The 14,156-nt window shown below is 36.0% G+C and overlaps 1 protein-coding gene across 3 annotated transcripts in view; it reads right to left on the bottom strand.

The window, feature by feature from the left end:
* Kiaa0586 (KIAA0586 ortholog) overlaps positions 1 to 14,156 on the bottom strand; it is a 115,433-nt gene that overhangs the window by 85,184 nt on the left and 16,093 nt on the right. For all 3 annotated transcript variants that reach the window (XM_005399217.2, XM_013521976.1, XM_013521975.1), the window contains exons 8-14: positions 11,148 to 11,315; positions 9,197 to 9,320; positions 6,190 to 6,322; positions 5,215 to 5,390; positions 4,324 to 4,396; positions 2,079 to 2,303; positions 524 to 698 (exon numbers count right to left, since the gene is read on the bottom strand). In XM_005399217.2, the coding sequence (XP_005399274.1) occupies positions 524 to 698; positions 2,079 to 2,303; positions 4,324 to 4,396; positions 5,215 to 5,390; positions 6,190 to 6,322; positions 9,197 to 9,320; positions 11,148 to 11,315 (1,074 nt within the window). The remainder of the gene's footprint in view (positions 1 to 523; positions 699 to 2,078; positions 2,304 to 4,323; positions 4,397 to 5,214; positions 5,391 to 6,189; positions 6,323 to 9,196; positions 9,321 to 11,147; positions 11,316 to 14,156) is intronic.

Here is a 14,156-nt window from a genome sequence, read left to right as displayed (position 1 = left end):
ACTGAAATGGTAGATGTGAGGCAAAACAGGAGGTGATATAGGAGGATATTTTAAATTGGGTACAAAAGCAACATAAACAAAAAAAGTTCACCTTCGCTACGTAAAGCTCCATGAGAACAAACAAAAATGCACAATGCCATAAACCCTTCACGGTAATAAACAGCGTGGGGCTGAGCTGCCTCTTCACAGGGACTGGATGGACTAAAGCAGACATTTTCCTCGATTCTAATTCAGATCATGCAAGACTCATCACCTAAATAAAAATATTGTCATGCTTTATCTGAAGACACCATCTAATCCTAAAATTCTTCCCACTTACTCTTACCCTCTGCCTTCATTTTTAATCTATTTTTTGTATTTCTCCTGGAAAAAAATTATTTTTCCAATCTTAGGCAGTATAGTTTGAACTGTACTCATACATCATAAATAAATAAATACCAAATAAAACTACTTCATTTTACTTAATGTATTAAACTGATAGCATTTTAAAATGAAGTAAAACACACAAAGTTAGGCTCCTTACCTTTAACTTGCTCTATTACTTTTGGTCTCTGTGGTTTGGACTTCAGAGCTGTAGAATTAAACCTGAGGTACGGGCCTCTCTTCAGCGTGCTGCGATGGCCCTGATAAACTGCTTTTCCATATACTTGGGACATGTGATCCTCATCTTGTATCACTGTGGATGATTTCAAAGGCCCCTATTTATACAAAATTATTAGACTCAGCATGAAAGTAGACATCAGCCCCTTATCTCATTTTTCTGAAGCCTGCTGTGCTAATTTAAGTACTAGAGTAAGAATGATCAAGTCAGAAAAATCCTCTATCTTAAAGAGCCCCTAAATTCTGGATATAGCTTTCAAATATGAGTTTTGTTTATTTATTTATTTATTTCTGTTTTTTGAGACAGGGTCTGACCATGTAGTTCAGGCTGGCCTTGAACTAGTGGTGATCCTCCTGCCTCAGCCTCCCAACTGCTGCAATTACAGGCATCTACCACCCGGCCTGGCTCCCAAACATGAGTTTTAAAATGCAAAAAATGTAAATATAAAAATCATCCACCTATAAAACATGAGTTTTCACACTACTAGTTATATTTTTAGTATAAAAAAAGTTTAAACTCATTTTACATTTAACACATATTTACTGTATTCAAGAATAAAAAATATAATAAACCTAGTCTTCATATGACTTAACACTAAACTTTCCTGACCCTACTTTCGATCTTAACCTACATACCTCACAAAGGCAGCATTTACTGAGCATTCACTAAGTGCCAAGCACTGAATTGGACGTGTTACTAATCTGCTCAACAATCTATGTTTGGCACTAGAACAGTCAAAAATTCCCTGCACAGCACCTAGAACTATGTTGCACTCAACTAGACCCCAAATATAAATCTGTTAAACTAGTTAGCCACAAAACATACCCCCCACACACACACACACACACACACGGAAATGAAACATGGTTTTGAGTACCACAAACTAGACAATCTAGTTTTGGGATTGGATGATCCCTAGTTATACCTGCAGTAACTGTAATATTATGCTTCTAAACTGAGATCTACATTTGGTCATGGTGGCATGCACCTATAATCCTAGCTTCTTGAAAGGCTGAAGCAGGAAGGCAGCTTAAACCTGGAAATTTGGAGCCAGCCTTGGCAAACCTCCCTCCTCTTCTTTTGGTCTTTTTGAGACAGGTTTCACCATACGGTCCAGGCTGGCCTTGAACTCACTTTGTAGCCCAGACTGGCCTCAAACTTGTAGCTATCCTCTTGCCTCAGCCTCCTGTGTGATGGAATTACAAGCATGCACCACCAGACCTGGCTATTTTTTTTAACACCCTGTCTCTTAAAATAAAACAGAACAAAAACAAAGTATGAGATCTCAGGAAAAAACTACAGGTTTCATGCAATGGTTTCCACAGTATGGATCCAAAATCTTAAATATCAGTAATGTAAAAATACATTTGCATACACCTTTAAAAACATCTTCATATTAACTTCACTATATTGAAATTAAAGGAAATGATCAATCATAATGCAACATTTATGTCATAAAACCAGATTAGGGTCTTACTTCTTTTCTCTCTTTCTGTAAACTGGAAGTAGCCATGCTCCTCATAGATGGACTTCTGAGATAATCCTCTACTTGTTTTTGAGGTTTTCTTAGAATTACAGATTTATTTACAGTTTTGTCTTGTTTGTTGACTTTCATATCTTTACTCATATTCTGTGCTTTCTTAGTCCTTTGATTCTTCTGATCAAATCTCCTTTGTTCATAATCTTTTCTTGCCAGTTCATCCTTAAGTTAACCAAAATTAAAATTACTTTAAATCTGTCCAAGCAGTAATGCTTTCAATTTTTTTTTTGGTACCGGGAATCAAACTCAGGACCTTGCACTTGCCAGGCAGGCACTTAAGCAATTGAGCTATATCCCTGGCCCTTCAAAACCAGCTGAATTTATTTTTTTTTCTGGTATAAAAATATAGTTTAGCAGTTGTAAAATGCTTTAAAAATAAGAGATATTGGCTTATATGTGAATATAATTCCCTAGAAGAATAAAAAGCTGAAAACAGTATTTTACGCAGTAGGGTAAATACGAAATAGCAGATGAAGTACAGAGGTAGAACAACTTTTCATTAGAAGTTTTTTTAAAATGTTTCGTTACTTTAACTATATGAGTTTAATAACTTTTAAAAATTAAATTAAAAAATAAATTTTAAAAAAGGAAACAGCAAAGTGTTTTGGTCACACCCATAATACCAACTACTCTGGAGACTAAGGCAGACTGATTCTTACTTTAATGCTAACCTGGGCAACTTAATGAGACACTGTTTAAAAATAAAATTTAAAAAATACTTGGGATATAGCTCGGTGGTAGGGCACTTGCCTAGCATGTGCAAGGCCCAGGGATCAATCCTCAGTACCAAATAAATAATGATGATAATGATAATAAAGTTTTAATATGCTGACATAAATATTTATAAATGAGAACTATTTGAAGGTTTAAACAAACATACTTTATATGGAATTCATAGTAATAGAGGGACATACATGGGTAACTGGCTACAAAGTAAGAATTAGCCTCCCAATTTTCACTCTTAGCTCTTTTCTGATACATCTTGCAATACCTCGTATAAATTCTTCCTGACTGAATTATAGATATAGATTCCTAAGAGACAAAGTTTAAAAGATTATTTCCATATGTGTTGCTAGAGAAATAGAAATGGCACTTCACCTTACTGCCATAGTGATAAGCACCAAAGCACATCTTAGAGTCAGCAAAACACTTCATCACTGTCTCAGACAAAATAGCAGGCTACCCGGCCTAGTCCTATTCCTTCAAACTCAGCAACCTTGATGGATTTTTTTGTAAATTATTACCCTCTAATAAAAATTCCAGAGATCTGCAATGCTGAAGTCTGAAGATGTACTATGTCCTTCAGGGGTGTGAGAAAGAGGGTTTTGCCATCCAGAATGGACTTTTGTACCTTCAATAACTGTTACGGTTGATACACTGCGTCAACTTGAGGAGTCTAGAAGCTTAACTAAGTAACTCAGCAGTTCTACATCCTGGGGTGAAAAGGACATGCCCTTCCTGCTCTAGGATGTTGTTCACTGTGTCAACTTAGGAAGTTTAAAAGTTCAACTAAGTGATGGGGGAGGCAGGGTCCTTACTCCGTGAACATCCTCAGCTTGAGGAAGAAGAGCGCACAGAGATGGGGTGCGTGTGGCCGGTATACAATGTGAGGAGGGAAAAGAGCTCCCTCCCTCTTTTTGCTCTTGCTGCTTTTGCTCTCGTGTCACCTTGGACTGTTCCCCCTGTGCCATGCCACCCTGACTTGGAGCCAGCTGATTACAGACTGAAACATCCACAAACTGTGAGCTAAATAAATCTTTGCTTCCTTAACTTGGGGCACTGGGTATTTTGTCTCAGCAACAAGAGAAAAATAACCAAGACAAAAACCTTGGAAATTAAATTTTTTTTCCTTTTAACTAACCTTAGTGTTTTTATTTTAGCAAGCCAATGCTTCTAAATTGCTGTCTTGAAAGATCTTTCCAAGTATAAATCTTTTCTAAACAGTTTTGCTAAATTTTCTTTCAAATTAATCACATTATTACTACTATCCAACAATTTGCCACGTAAAAGTCGCAGTATGAAATAAAGCACTACTTACAATAAAGTAAAAATAAAAACAAAATGAAATTAAAAATATTAAGTGAACTTATATGTAAGAAGTACTTTGAATGGAAATATAAATTGGAACAAAAATTATATTCCCAGAATGCACTTAACCTTTTAGTTTTTTTCTAAGACATACCTGAATTTCCGCAGAAATAACTTTAATCCACTCATCTACTGTCTTTCTGATCCTAATTTTCTCTGACATCTCTCTACAAAAGAGAAAAAGAAATTTTCTTTTTTTTTTTTTTGAGACAGGGTCTTACTATGTAGTGCAGGCTGGCCTTAAACTCATTTATGTGGCCCAGGCTGGCCTTAAACTCATGGCAATTCTCCCACTTCAGCCTCCCAAGTACTGGGATTACAGGCGTGTGGCACCACGCCCAGCAGGAATTTTCTTGAATTCCCACTTAATGTCCTGAGAATAGAACCTGGATCAAATATTGTTACCTAGTTTTAAATCGACTATGTAGCACAGTGTCCTTCTAAATAGGAAAAAATGAACAAGATTAATTTTCATCAAATATTTAAAGTATAAATATTTGGAAAGAATCATAGAAGATATACATATACCAGCTCCCCACAAGGAATGTAACCATTATGTAATACGAACATGTACAAATAAATAAAAACTGAAAAAAAGTCTATTGCTTGCTTTTGCTGCCTTCTGTTATGACATGGACATTCTGCTCTACAATGCCCCTTTGCCACCCACCCTGCCTTGGAGTCAGCCAGTTATGGACTGAAACCTCTACAAACTGTGAGCAGAAATAAAACTTTCCTCCTTTAAAAAAAAAAAAAAAAAAAAAAGATGTGTAGTAATGACAGAAAAAATTAAAAAGAAATGTCCATCACTGAAAAGCATTACCATGTAACTCCGACTTTTTACCAAGTGCCGTACTTTCAAAGTCAATGAAGAACATTTTCTTAATATTAACACATATTCATGAAAGTGAAGTGGTTCACAACATGATAAAAGTAGAACTGGAGGCTTCATACATAACCTTGGGAAGCCAGCATCATTTCTTACCTACTGGTAGATAAAGCATTGATAAATGAATACATAGCAGCTCCGTCCTTTGCTCGAATAATAGCTTCCAGGTTTTCTTCAAGTACTTTTTTATTGTTTTGTACTCCTCTCAAAATTTTCTCAGCATCTTTCAGTACAGATCTCATTGTATTTGTTGTTTGAAGTTTAGCAGAATTCTGTGAAAAATCAGCAAGTCTCAAGATCATCAGAGATTCTTTTGGCTTAAAAAGCAAAAAAGTTACCATGTTAAACCCATACTGATTTTTTAACCCAGACAAGACGCATTACTCTTGTTGGACCCATACACTTTGCTAATATATCTTCAGTACTCAGTCTGACAAATTGCAAACAAATATTTGGCAATGAATGTTTAGAAGTACCGACATGAGCCAGGTGTGGGGGCACACACCTGTAATCCCAGAACTCTGGGAGGCTGAGGTAGGAAGACCCGAAGTTCAAGCTCAGCCCAGGCAACTTGGTGACTTCGTAAGATTGTCTCAAAATAACAAAAGGCTGGGAATGTAGCTGAGTGCCACTGCGGGGGCCAGGTGGAGGACATGCTAATATGAATGTTAAGTAAACAGAGATGGGGGATTCGTGGTAGCACTCAGTAGTCCAGTGCTAATGAGCGCTCTACTGCTAGAGGAAGTTAAAGTAAGCACCAGTTGCTTCTGAGTAGTATGACACTACTGTGCTCTGGCCCTCAGGCCCTTCCAGCTCTCTACCTCCTCTCCTTCTCCCCAGCTGGGAAGCTGGGAAGCCAAAGGCGGCCACGTGGCTTAGTCCTGGCCAGTGAGGGGTAAGGAGAAGTTAGCTGGTGAAGGTTTCTGACAAGCTTTGGTAAAACGAACAGATTTGGCAGCCTTTTTCAGTGTTTTAGTTCCATCTTCCCCCTGATTTCTGTCCCAGTACGTTTTTACTGCCTCGTCACTACTACTGTACTGATCGTCAATGTTGATACTACTCTTGCTTTACCTGCAGCACACCACTGGTTTCTTTCCTTTTCTGGCCAAGATCATGAAGAACATCGTTAGGCTTCTGTTTGGCCACATTAGCTGTCTCTTGCTCTTCAGAAGAAGGAAATCTTTGAGAAGACACAATTTCAAAGCTGCAAAAGATTAGAAAAAAGCTTCCAAAATTATTATAAATTCAGTAAGCTTTTTAGAGTTGTTCGCTTGTCAGACACAGGGTCTTGCTATGTAGTTCAGGCTGGCCTCGAACTTACTATGTAGCCCAGCTGGGCTGGAACCTGTGGTGATGCTCCCACCTCAAAACTCGCAAGTGCTGGGATTACAAGGGTGTGCCACCATGCCTGGGCAGCTCTATTCTTAACAAGATTCCTTCTGAAAATAAAAAACGACTGGTGATGTACCTCACTGGGAAGGCCCTGGGTTCAATCACCAGTACCACAAAAAGAAAAAAATTACCGTATGACCTCAACAGAGTATTTGAGTTGGCAGAAAAATGAGTAAACTTGAAGGTAAGTTAATTGCTATTATCAAGTCTGAGAAATGGAAAGAAAACAATGAAATGAACAGAATCTCAGAGAACTACAGAATATTATCAAGCATTCCAGCATACAATACTGCCTCGAGGGAGAGAGAGAAAGATCATCCACAGTACCTCATTATATAAAGAAATAAATGAGGTAGGTATGATGGTTCACAACTATAATCTCAGCTACTAGGAGCCTAAGGCAGAAGGAACACAATTTCAAGGCCAGACTTAGAAACATGGATAGCCCCCCTCTCAAAAAAGAAAAACAAATGGCCCAAAATTTCCCAAGTTTAATGAAAATCAATCTATTCATTTAAGAAGCTCAATAAACTGTAAGCAGGATAATTCAAAGATATCCACACTTAAACATATCACAGTCAAACTGTCAAAAGCCCAAGACAAAGAGAGAATCTTAAAAGCAGCAAAGAAAAATGACTAATCATATACAAAAGGCCTTTAATAAGATTAATAGTTACCGGTTATAGAGTCCAGAAGGCAATGAATGATACAAAGTGTTGAAAGAAAAAAAAAGTCAGTCAGCAGTTCTGTACCTAGCAAAACTGTCCTTCAAAAGTGAAGGATTTTATAAATAAAGATGAGAAGAAGGGCTGAAGGGAAAGCAGGGGAATGGGGGGAGGATCAAGTTATATCATGCACAGGTACAAATTCCCTATGATGAATGTGATCATTACGTGTATCTAAAATGCACCAATAAACTTTATTAAATTTTTAAAAAGTGAAGCAGAGGACCCTAGCAGCACATACGATGACCCTGTGACAGGACCAAAAGGGAGTCCACTGGGAAGCCAGCAGAGAGGCTTTATAAGAAATTAAACCTGTTAACTCCTTAAGCTTGGACTTCAGAAAATAAATTTCTGTTCAAAAAAAAAGTGAAGGAGAAGTTAAAGACAATCCCAGATAAACAAAAGATTGAGAAAATTCACTGCTAGCAGGCTAATCCATAAGAAATTCAAAAAAGAAAAATTCTCTGGACCTAAGGATCAGGGGCACTAGGTCTCAAATAACCAAGATAAGCAGAAATGTGCATTATTTGGTGAAGAAAAGCTACAATTAAATGGATGATAATCCACAGGAAATGGACATAAGCAGTCTATGGGGGGGAGATGCAAGGGGCCCCAAAATACCTTCCCCGGTGTTTTCATATCAGAAAAAATGCAAAGTAAGCTTGCACTGAGCCAACATCTCTGATGTCAGACTGGCAAAAATACAGATGCCTGACAAGAAGTCAAGTAAACATGGTACAGAAACTGGCTCTCAATGAACATGGAGAGACTGCAGATTGACCTCTGACCTCACTAGCTACTTCTAGGAATCTACCTGGCAAATGTACTTCCACAAATATGAAACAATATGTGCACAAATTTTATAGTGATATTATCTGAATTACCAAAAGACTGAAATGGAGAGAGATGGCTGAATAAACTGGTAAAAAAAAAATTCCTTGAAGGTAGACTAAAAAGGCAGGAAATTGTAACTTGAATCCATTTGAAGAAATAAACCAGAAAAAAAAAAAAGAAAGAAACCAGAAAAAGTATGTGTATTTTTGTATGTAACCCTTCTAATTTAAAATATAACTATATGAAGCAATAGTTATCAAGCCATGTAGGTGGATATATAATATATAAATTTGTCTGACAGTAATAGAAAGAAGGTGAGAAGGGAATAGAGATACATTGGAGCAAATGTTTGAATACTACTGAAATCAAACTGGTATGAATTTGAACTACATTGTTTTAAATTAATGTCAACTATAATCCAGAGGACAACCACTAATAAAATAACTTCAAAAACATGGTAAAGGAAACAGCAAAGGAATTAAAATGGTATACTAGAAAATATTTATACAAAAGAAGTCACTAATGGAATAACTGGGATAAAAAGACCTTAGATATATAGAAAATATTAGGAACATGGCAAACATAACCTTATCAATAATTACACTAAATGTAAATAAAATTGCATAGTATCTCTATATGAAATCACTCAAATGGTAGCTATCCTAGTTTTTGTTTCTGTGAGATTCATGGTACTGAAGCTACGTTAATTATTATGGCCCAGACTGACTTGATTTTTAAAAACTTTTTCATATATAAAATTTCCAACACATAAAAGTAGGAAAGACTGCACAATGAACTATTTAATTGTATCAGTCATTATTTTCATGGCTATCCTTATTCTTCTACACTCTCACTCTCCTCCTCTTCCCAATCACTGGACATCAAACCCAATCCCAGATATCATTTCATGACAATTTACACTTACTAGAAAATAATCACCACTTTAAGAAAATGAAATATTAATTTCACTATTATACTATAGAAGAAAGAGAACTTAGCATTAGAAAATAGTAACTAAATCAAAGATAATTTTCAAGAGTAATAATTTATTTAAATTCCTAAAGAAATTTTACAAATGTGAACAAAGCTCTTGGTACTCTTGTTTTATTCTACTCTCTTGTTCTTACCCGTCTCTTCTCTCAGGATTCCATCCTACTTTTGACCTACTAAGTGAGGTTATGTCTGATGATTCACTTTTCCTTGTGGAAGAGTCATTATTATTCAAAATTTGTTCTAAAAATCTTGTATTTCCTACAACAGAAGAAATGTGGTATCATTTTCCAATATTAACTCATTTCTCTTCTATATAACTTCTCACATATACCCTAAACTAGCTTCTTCTGATGAGCATCTACTCTATTCACTCTAAAATTGTTATAGCATGCATGTGTTCCCAAAATTTAATGTGTTGAAAACTTGATCTTCGAAGTCATATGTTGATGGTATAAGAAGCAGAACCTCCTGGATGCAAGTGGGTCCTAAAGATGAATCTACCTACTGGTCACTTTTCCATCACTAGACAAAATACCAAGCACCCACAATTTAGAGGAGAGGTCTATTGCGCTCCTGGTCTCAGTCCTGTCCCCTTGCTCCAAGAGAGAAACAGAATGGCGGAGTGGCCTAGCAGAGGGCAAGGTGCTCCACTGGGGTAGCCGGGATGCAAAGACAGTGAAGAGGAGAGCCGAGGACAAGAACGCACCCTTCCATGTCATTTCCCAGGCCCCACCTCCTAAGACTCAGTCAGGCAGAGTTCCTCCCTGATGCAGTCACCTCCAAACACTTGAGCATCTGGGGGGACATTTTAGACCCAAACCATAAAAAATGGGTTATCAAGTGAGTGACTTTGTCATAAACCAAGCTCTCTTTTTTTTTTTTTTTTTTTTGGTCTTTTTGAGACAGTCTCACTGTGCCATTCAGGCTGGTCTTAAATTCACTTTGTAGAACAGGCTGGCCTCAAACTTACAATGATCCTCCTGCCTGAGCTTCCCCAGTGGTGGGATTAGAGGCATGTGCCATCATGCCCAGTTAAAACCAGGCTCTCTCTGGCTTACTTTCTCTCTCTGCAATGTCCTCCACCAGGTCACAAAGCAGGCCAAGAAGATGCCAGTGCTGAGCCCTTGGACTTCCAGAATTATAAGCTAAATTAACCTTTTTCTTTTTAAATACCTAACTTAGAGGATTCCATTACAGCAACAGAAAGAAGACCAACACAACGAAGTAGACTATAAATACACTCATCAAATAAAACTAAATCCTATACATCATAAGAGCGTTACTGATAAGCTTGAAATCTCTGCATAATAAACCTAAATTTATCTCCACCACAAAAGTGTCATCATCATAAAGCTCAGCAAACTGAACTATTTTTACAAATTAGTAAACAAGAGATCTGTTTCTTCACAACAACCTTTAATTGGATTTCCCCATTAGTCCTCATTTCACATAATTTTTTAAAATTTTAATAATTTTACATAATAATTTTTGGTTGTTTTTTTATTAAAAATTTATTATCTTCTAAATTCTTAAAACTTGTTTAATGTAAGATTTCACTTCATTTAAATGATTATAAGAACAAAAGCCTACAGCTTAGTATGTCTCACTTTTACTAGAAGGGTTACATTTTAAGGCTCTGCTGTTATTTCAGATTACTTATAAAAGTTTTTGCCTCTATTAAAAGTTCATAGACCAGCATGTTTTCCAGCTGAACACAGTGATAAATGTTAATTTCCCCAAGTCTTACTATTGAAATACACACCTAAAAACAATATAAGGAAACATGCCTTACCTTTAGCAAAGAAATGTTTATTTATTAATAACACAACTTGTTCATTAAAGGTTTAGAAATAACTTAAGAGGATAGAATAATTATAAATATACACTGTTAATTCCTACAGAAAATTTAAAGAACCTTGGTTTGCCCAGTAAACATAATTTAAAGAAAAATACCAGAAAAACAGATACCAGTTTATGGGTAGGCATATAGAAAATTCCAAATTGTGAATGAGAACATCTCAGGACAATTTTTTAATTTGAAATAGGAGTAGTAAAACATGGGTATAGTCATAATTGCTTTCTCACCTCTATGATTTGATTTTTCCATGTTTTCTTTTTCTTCTATGAGATTTTCCCTCTTTGATATTTCGCCATCTCTTGAAACAGGTATAGGGGCAAACCTTCGAGGCGTTGGTGTCTCCAAAGGAGATTTCTGCTCATCAAAATCTGTATCTTCAACTTTCCTTAAAGTTGCTTGAATAGACAATAATAAATTTAAATTACTTTGTTAAAATGTTTAAATCCACATGCCAAAGACTAAAACTAGGTCCATGTCTATCAGCATGCACTAAACTAAAGTCAAAGTGAACCAAAGATCTAAATATTAAAACAGAAACACTAAATCTACTAGAAGAGAAAGTAGGTAGAAATCTTGATGACATAGGGGTAGGCAGAGAGTCCATGAAAAAAAAAAAAAACTGCACAGGAAATACTTCAAGGAATCAACAACTGGCATCTCATCTTATTAAGAAGCTTTTGTACATCAAAAGAAATCACCAACAGAGTGAAAGGAAACCCACAGAATGGGGAAAAGTTTAGCCAACTCTCCGTCAGACAAATGACTTCTATCTACAACATAGAAAGAATTTTTAAAAATCAGGCTACCAAAATGCAAAGTCCCAATGCAAAAGGGCATCTGAGATGAATATACACTTCTCAGATGAAGAAATCCTAATGGCAAATAAATATATGAAAAAATGTTCAACATCATTGGTCATTTGAGAAATGCAAATTAAAAATTAAAACAATACTGAGATTCCAACTCACCCCAGAGAGAATGGCTATCATCAAGAAATCAATAACAAATGCTGGAGGAGCTGTGGAGAAAAAGGAACCCTTCTCCACTGCTGGTGGGAGTGTAGACTGGTGAAACCACTGTGGAGATTCCTCATAAAACTAGGATTAGAGGTCCCATTCAACCCAGCTATTCTCCTTCTGGGTATTTTCCCAGAATTAAAAACATCATACCACAGCGATATATGTGCACCCATGTTTATAGCAACACAATTTGTAATAGCTAAATCCTGGAAACAACCCAAATGCCCATCAACCGAGGAATAGATAAAAAAAGATGCAGTATTTTTATATAATGGAGTACTACTCAGATATAAAGAAAGGTAAACCTGAGGCTTTTATAGGTAAATGGATGCAACTACAGACCATACTCATAAGCAAAATAAGTCAGACTCCCATGTGTAATCATCGTACTGTTTCCCTAGTGCAAGAAATTGGGAAAGTAAATAAGATCCAAAATAGATACTGTGAAAGGGAAAGAAACTGCTCAAAAGAAAAGACCAACTGGGATGGGGGAAGAAAAAAATATATATACATATATACACAAGATAGCTAAGATAAATATACTACTAATTTCTATTAGTTCATTGAAAGGAACAGTTTGTGCTTATATTGTTTGATCAGTTTTACATGTCTATATCTTGTAAGCTGGGCAACTACTTTGAAGGTAACAATATGGAATATAATAACATTGTTAATTTCCTATTATCTTGTTCTGAAATTCTATATCATTTTTATTTTTTTCTTTCTTTTTTAAAAAAATGTTTTAAATCATACAGTATTATTCCTCCTTTTACTTTAAAAATAAAACTCACAGATATACAAATTATTAACAAGTGTATAGAAATAACTTCATCCTTACTAAAAACCAAAAGAAATAAAGATTTTTAAACATTTTACACTTAAAGTTAGTAAAAAAGAATCAATATGATAATATTCAATACTATCAAAGCTGTGGTGAAAATGGCATAGGTACACATTTCCAAAACAATGGAAACTGATAAGTTATCTGGCAGTATACTTTGACCTAGTAATCTTGCTCTTTAGAATTTATCCTAAGGAAATAACATAAAAAAGATAGTGTTCAATACATGACATTGTTCACTACAGTATTATTTATAAAAAAGAAAACCTAAAAACTGCCTAACTGTCCCATAAGAAAATAGTCAAATAAATTGTGGAATAGTTATTTAAGAGACTATCCTTTATAGTTACTAAAATTTTAAGTTATGAGCCATAGCTCAATGGCAGAGAACTTGCCTAGCATTCAAGAGGCTCTAGGTGAAATTCCCAGGACCACAAAAAAAAAGTTATAATTGTGAAGATACTACAGTTAAAAAATGATTTGATATGCTAATAAAAAGTACAAAACTGTATCGATGTTACAACTACATATAAAAATGATGTGATGTCTAAGTAAAAGTATAGAAAAATAATGATTAGTTTGAATTTTTAATTTACTCACTTTTAGGTTATGAACAACAAACTAAGTAAACATGTAACAATCAAGAGGGGGGGCAGAGTGGAGCACACAAAATGAGGAGCCAGTAATTTTCTGGAATTGAGTAAGTACACTGGAAACAAAGTGTCCATTTCCACAAAAGGTGAATGGCTGGGTGCTTGGCCTCACTCCAACACCTTTTTTCTAAGCCAGGGACCTGCAGTAGGCAGGTCAAGTGTTTCCTGCTTCGTTTTCCTCTCAATGCAACTTGAAAACTGACTCAGATTACTTCACAACAGTTTCATAAGGACTATGCATTTTTGCAATGTATGTACCACTTTATAAGGGTTCTTTAGCAATACAATGAGGGGCTGGGGATTTAGCTCAGCGGCACAGCGCCTGCCTGGCAAGCCAAGGTCGTGAGTTCAATTCCTGGTACCGGGGGAAAAAAAACAAAAAAAAAACCAAAAAGAACAACAACAGAACACAATGATTTCCTAACAGGTCAGATGATGAAAATACATGGATCTGTATATAATTTTTTTTTTTTTTTGGTTTTTCTCCGGTACCGGGAACCGAACTCACGATCTTGCACTTGCCAGGCAGGCGCTTTGCCGCTGAGCTAAATCCCCAGCCCCCTGATCTGTATATAATTAAAAGGACAGTTCCTGGGCCAGGGATATAGCTCAGCGGCATAAGCACCTGCCTGGCAAGTACAAGATCCTGAATTCGATTCCTGGTACCAAAAAAAAAAAAAAAAAAAAAAAAAGGACAGTTCCTTGATTTACTTTAATTCATTA

Source organism: Chinchilla lanigera, unplaced genomic scaffold, assembly GCF_000276665.1.
Source record: "Chinchilla lanigera isolate Chin_1 unplaced genomic scaffold, ChiLan1.0 scaffold00065, whole genome shotgun sequence".
Classification (NCBI taxonomy): domain Eukaryota; kingdom Metazoa; phylum Chordata; class Mammalia; order Rodentia; family Chinchillidae; genus Chinchilla; species Chinchilla lanigera.
The sequence above is the reverse complement of the archived record's forward strand: the minus strand, read 5'-3'. Positions and strand labels throughout refer to the sequence as shown.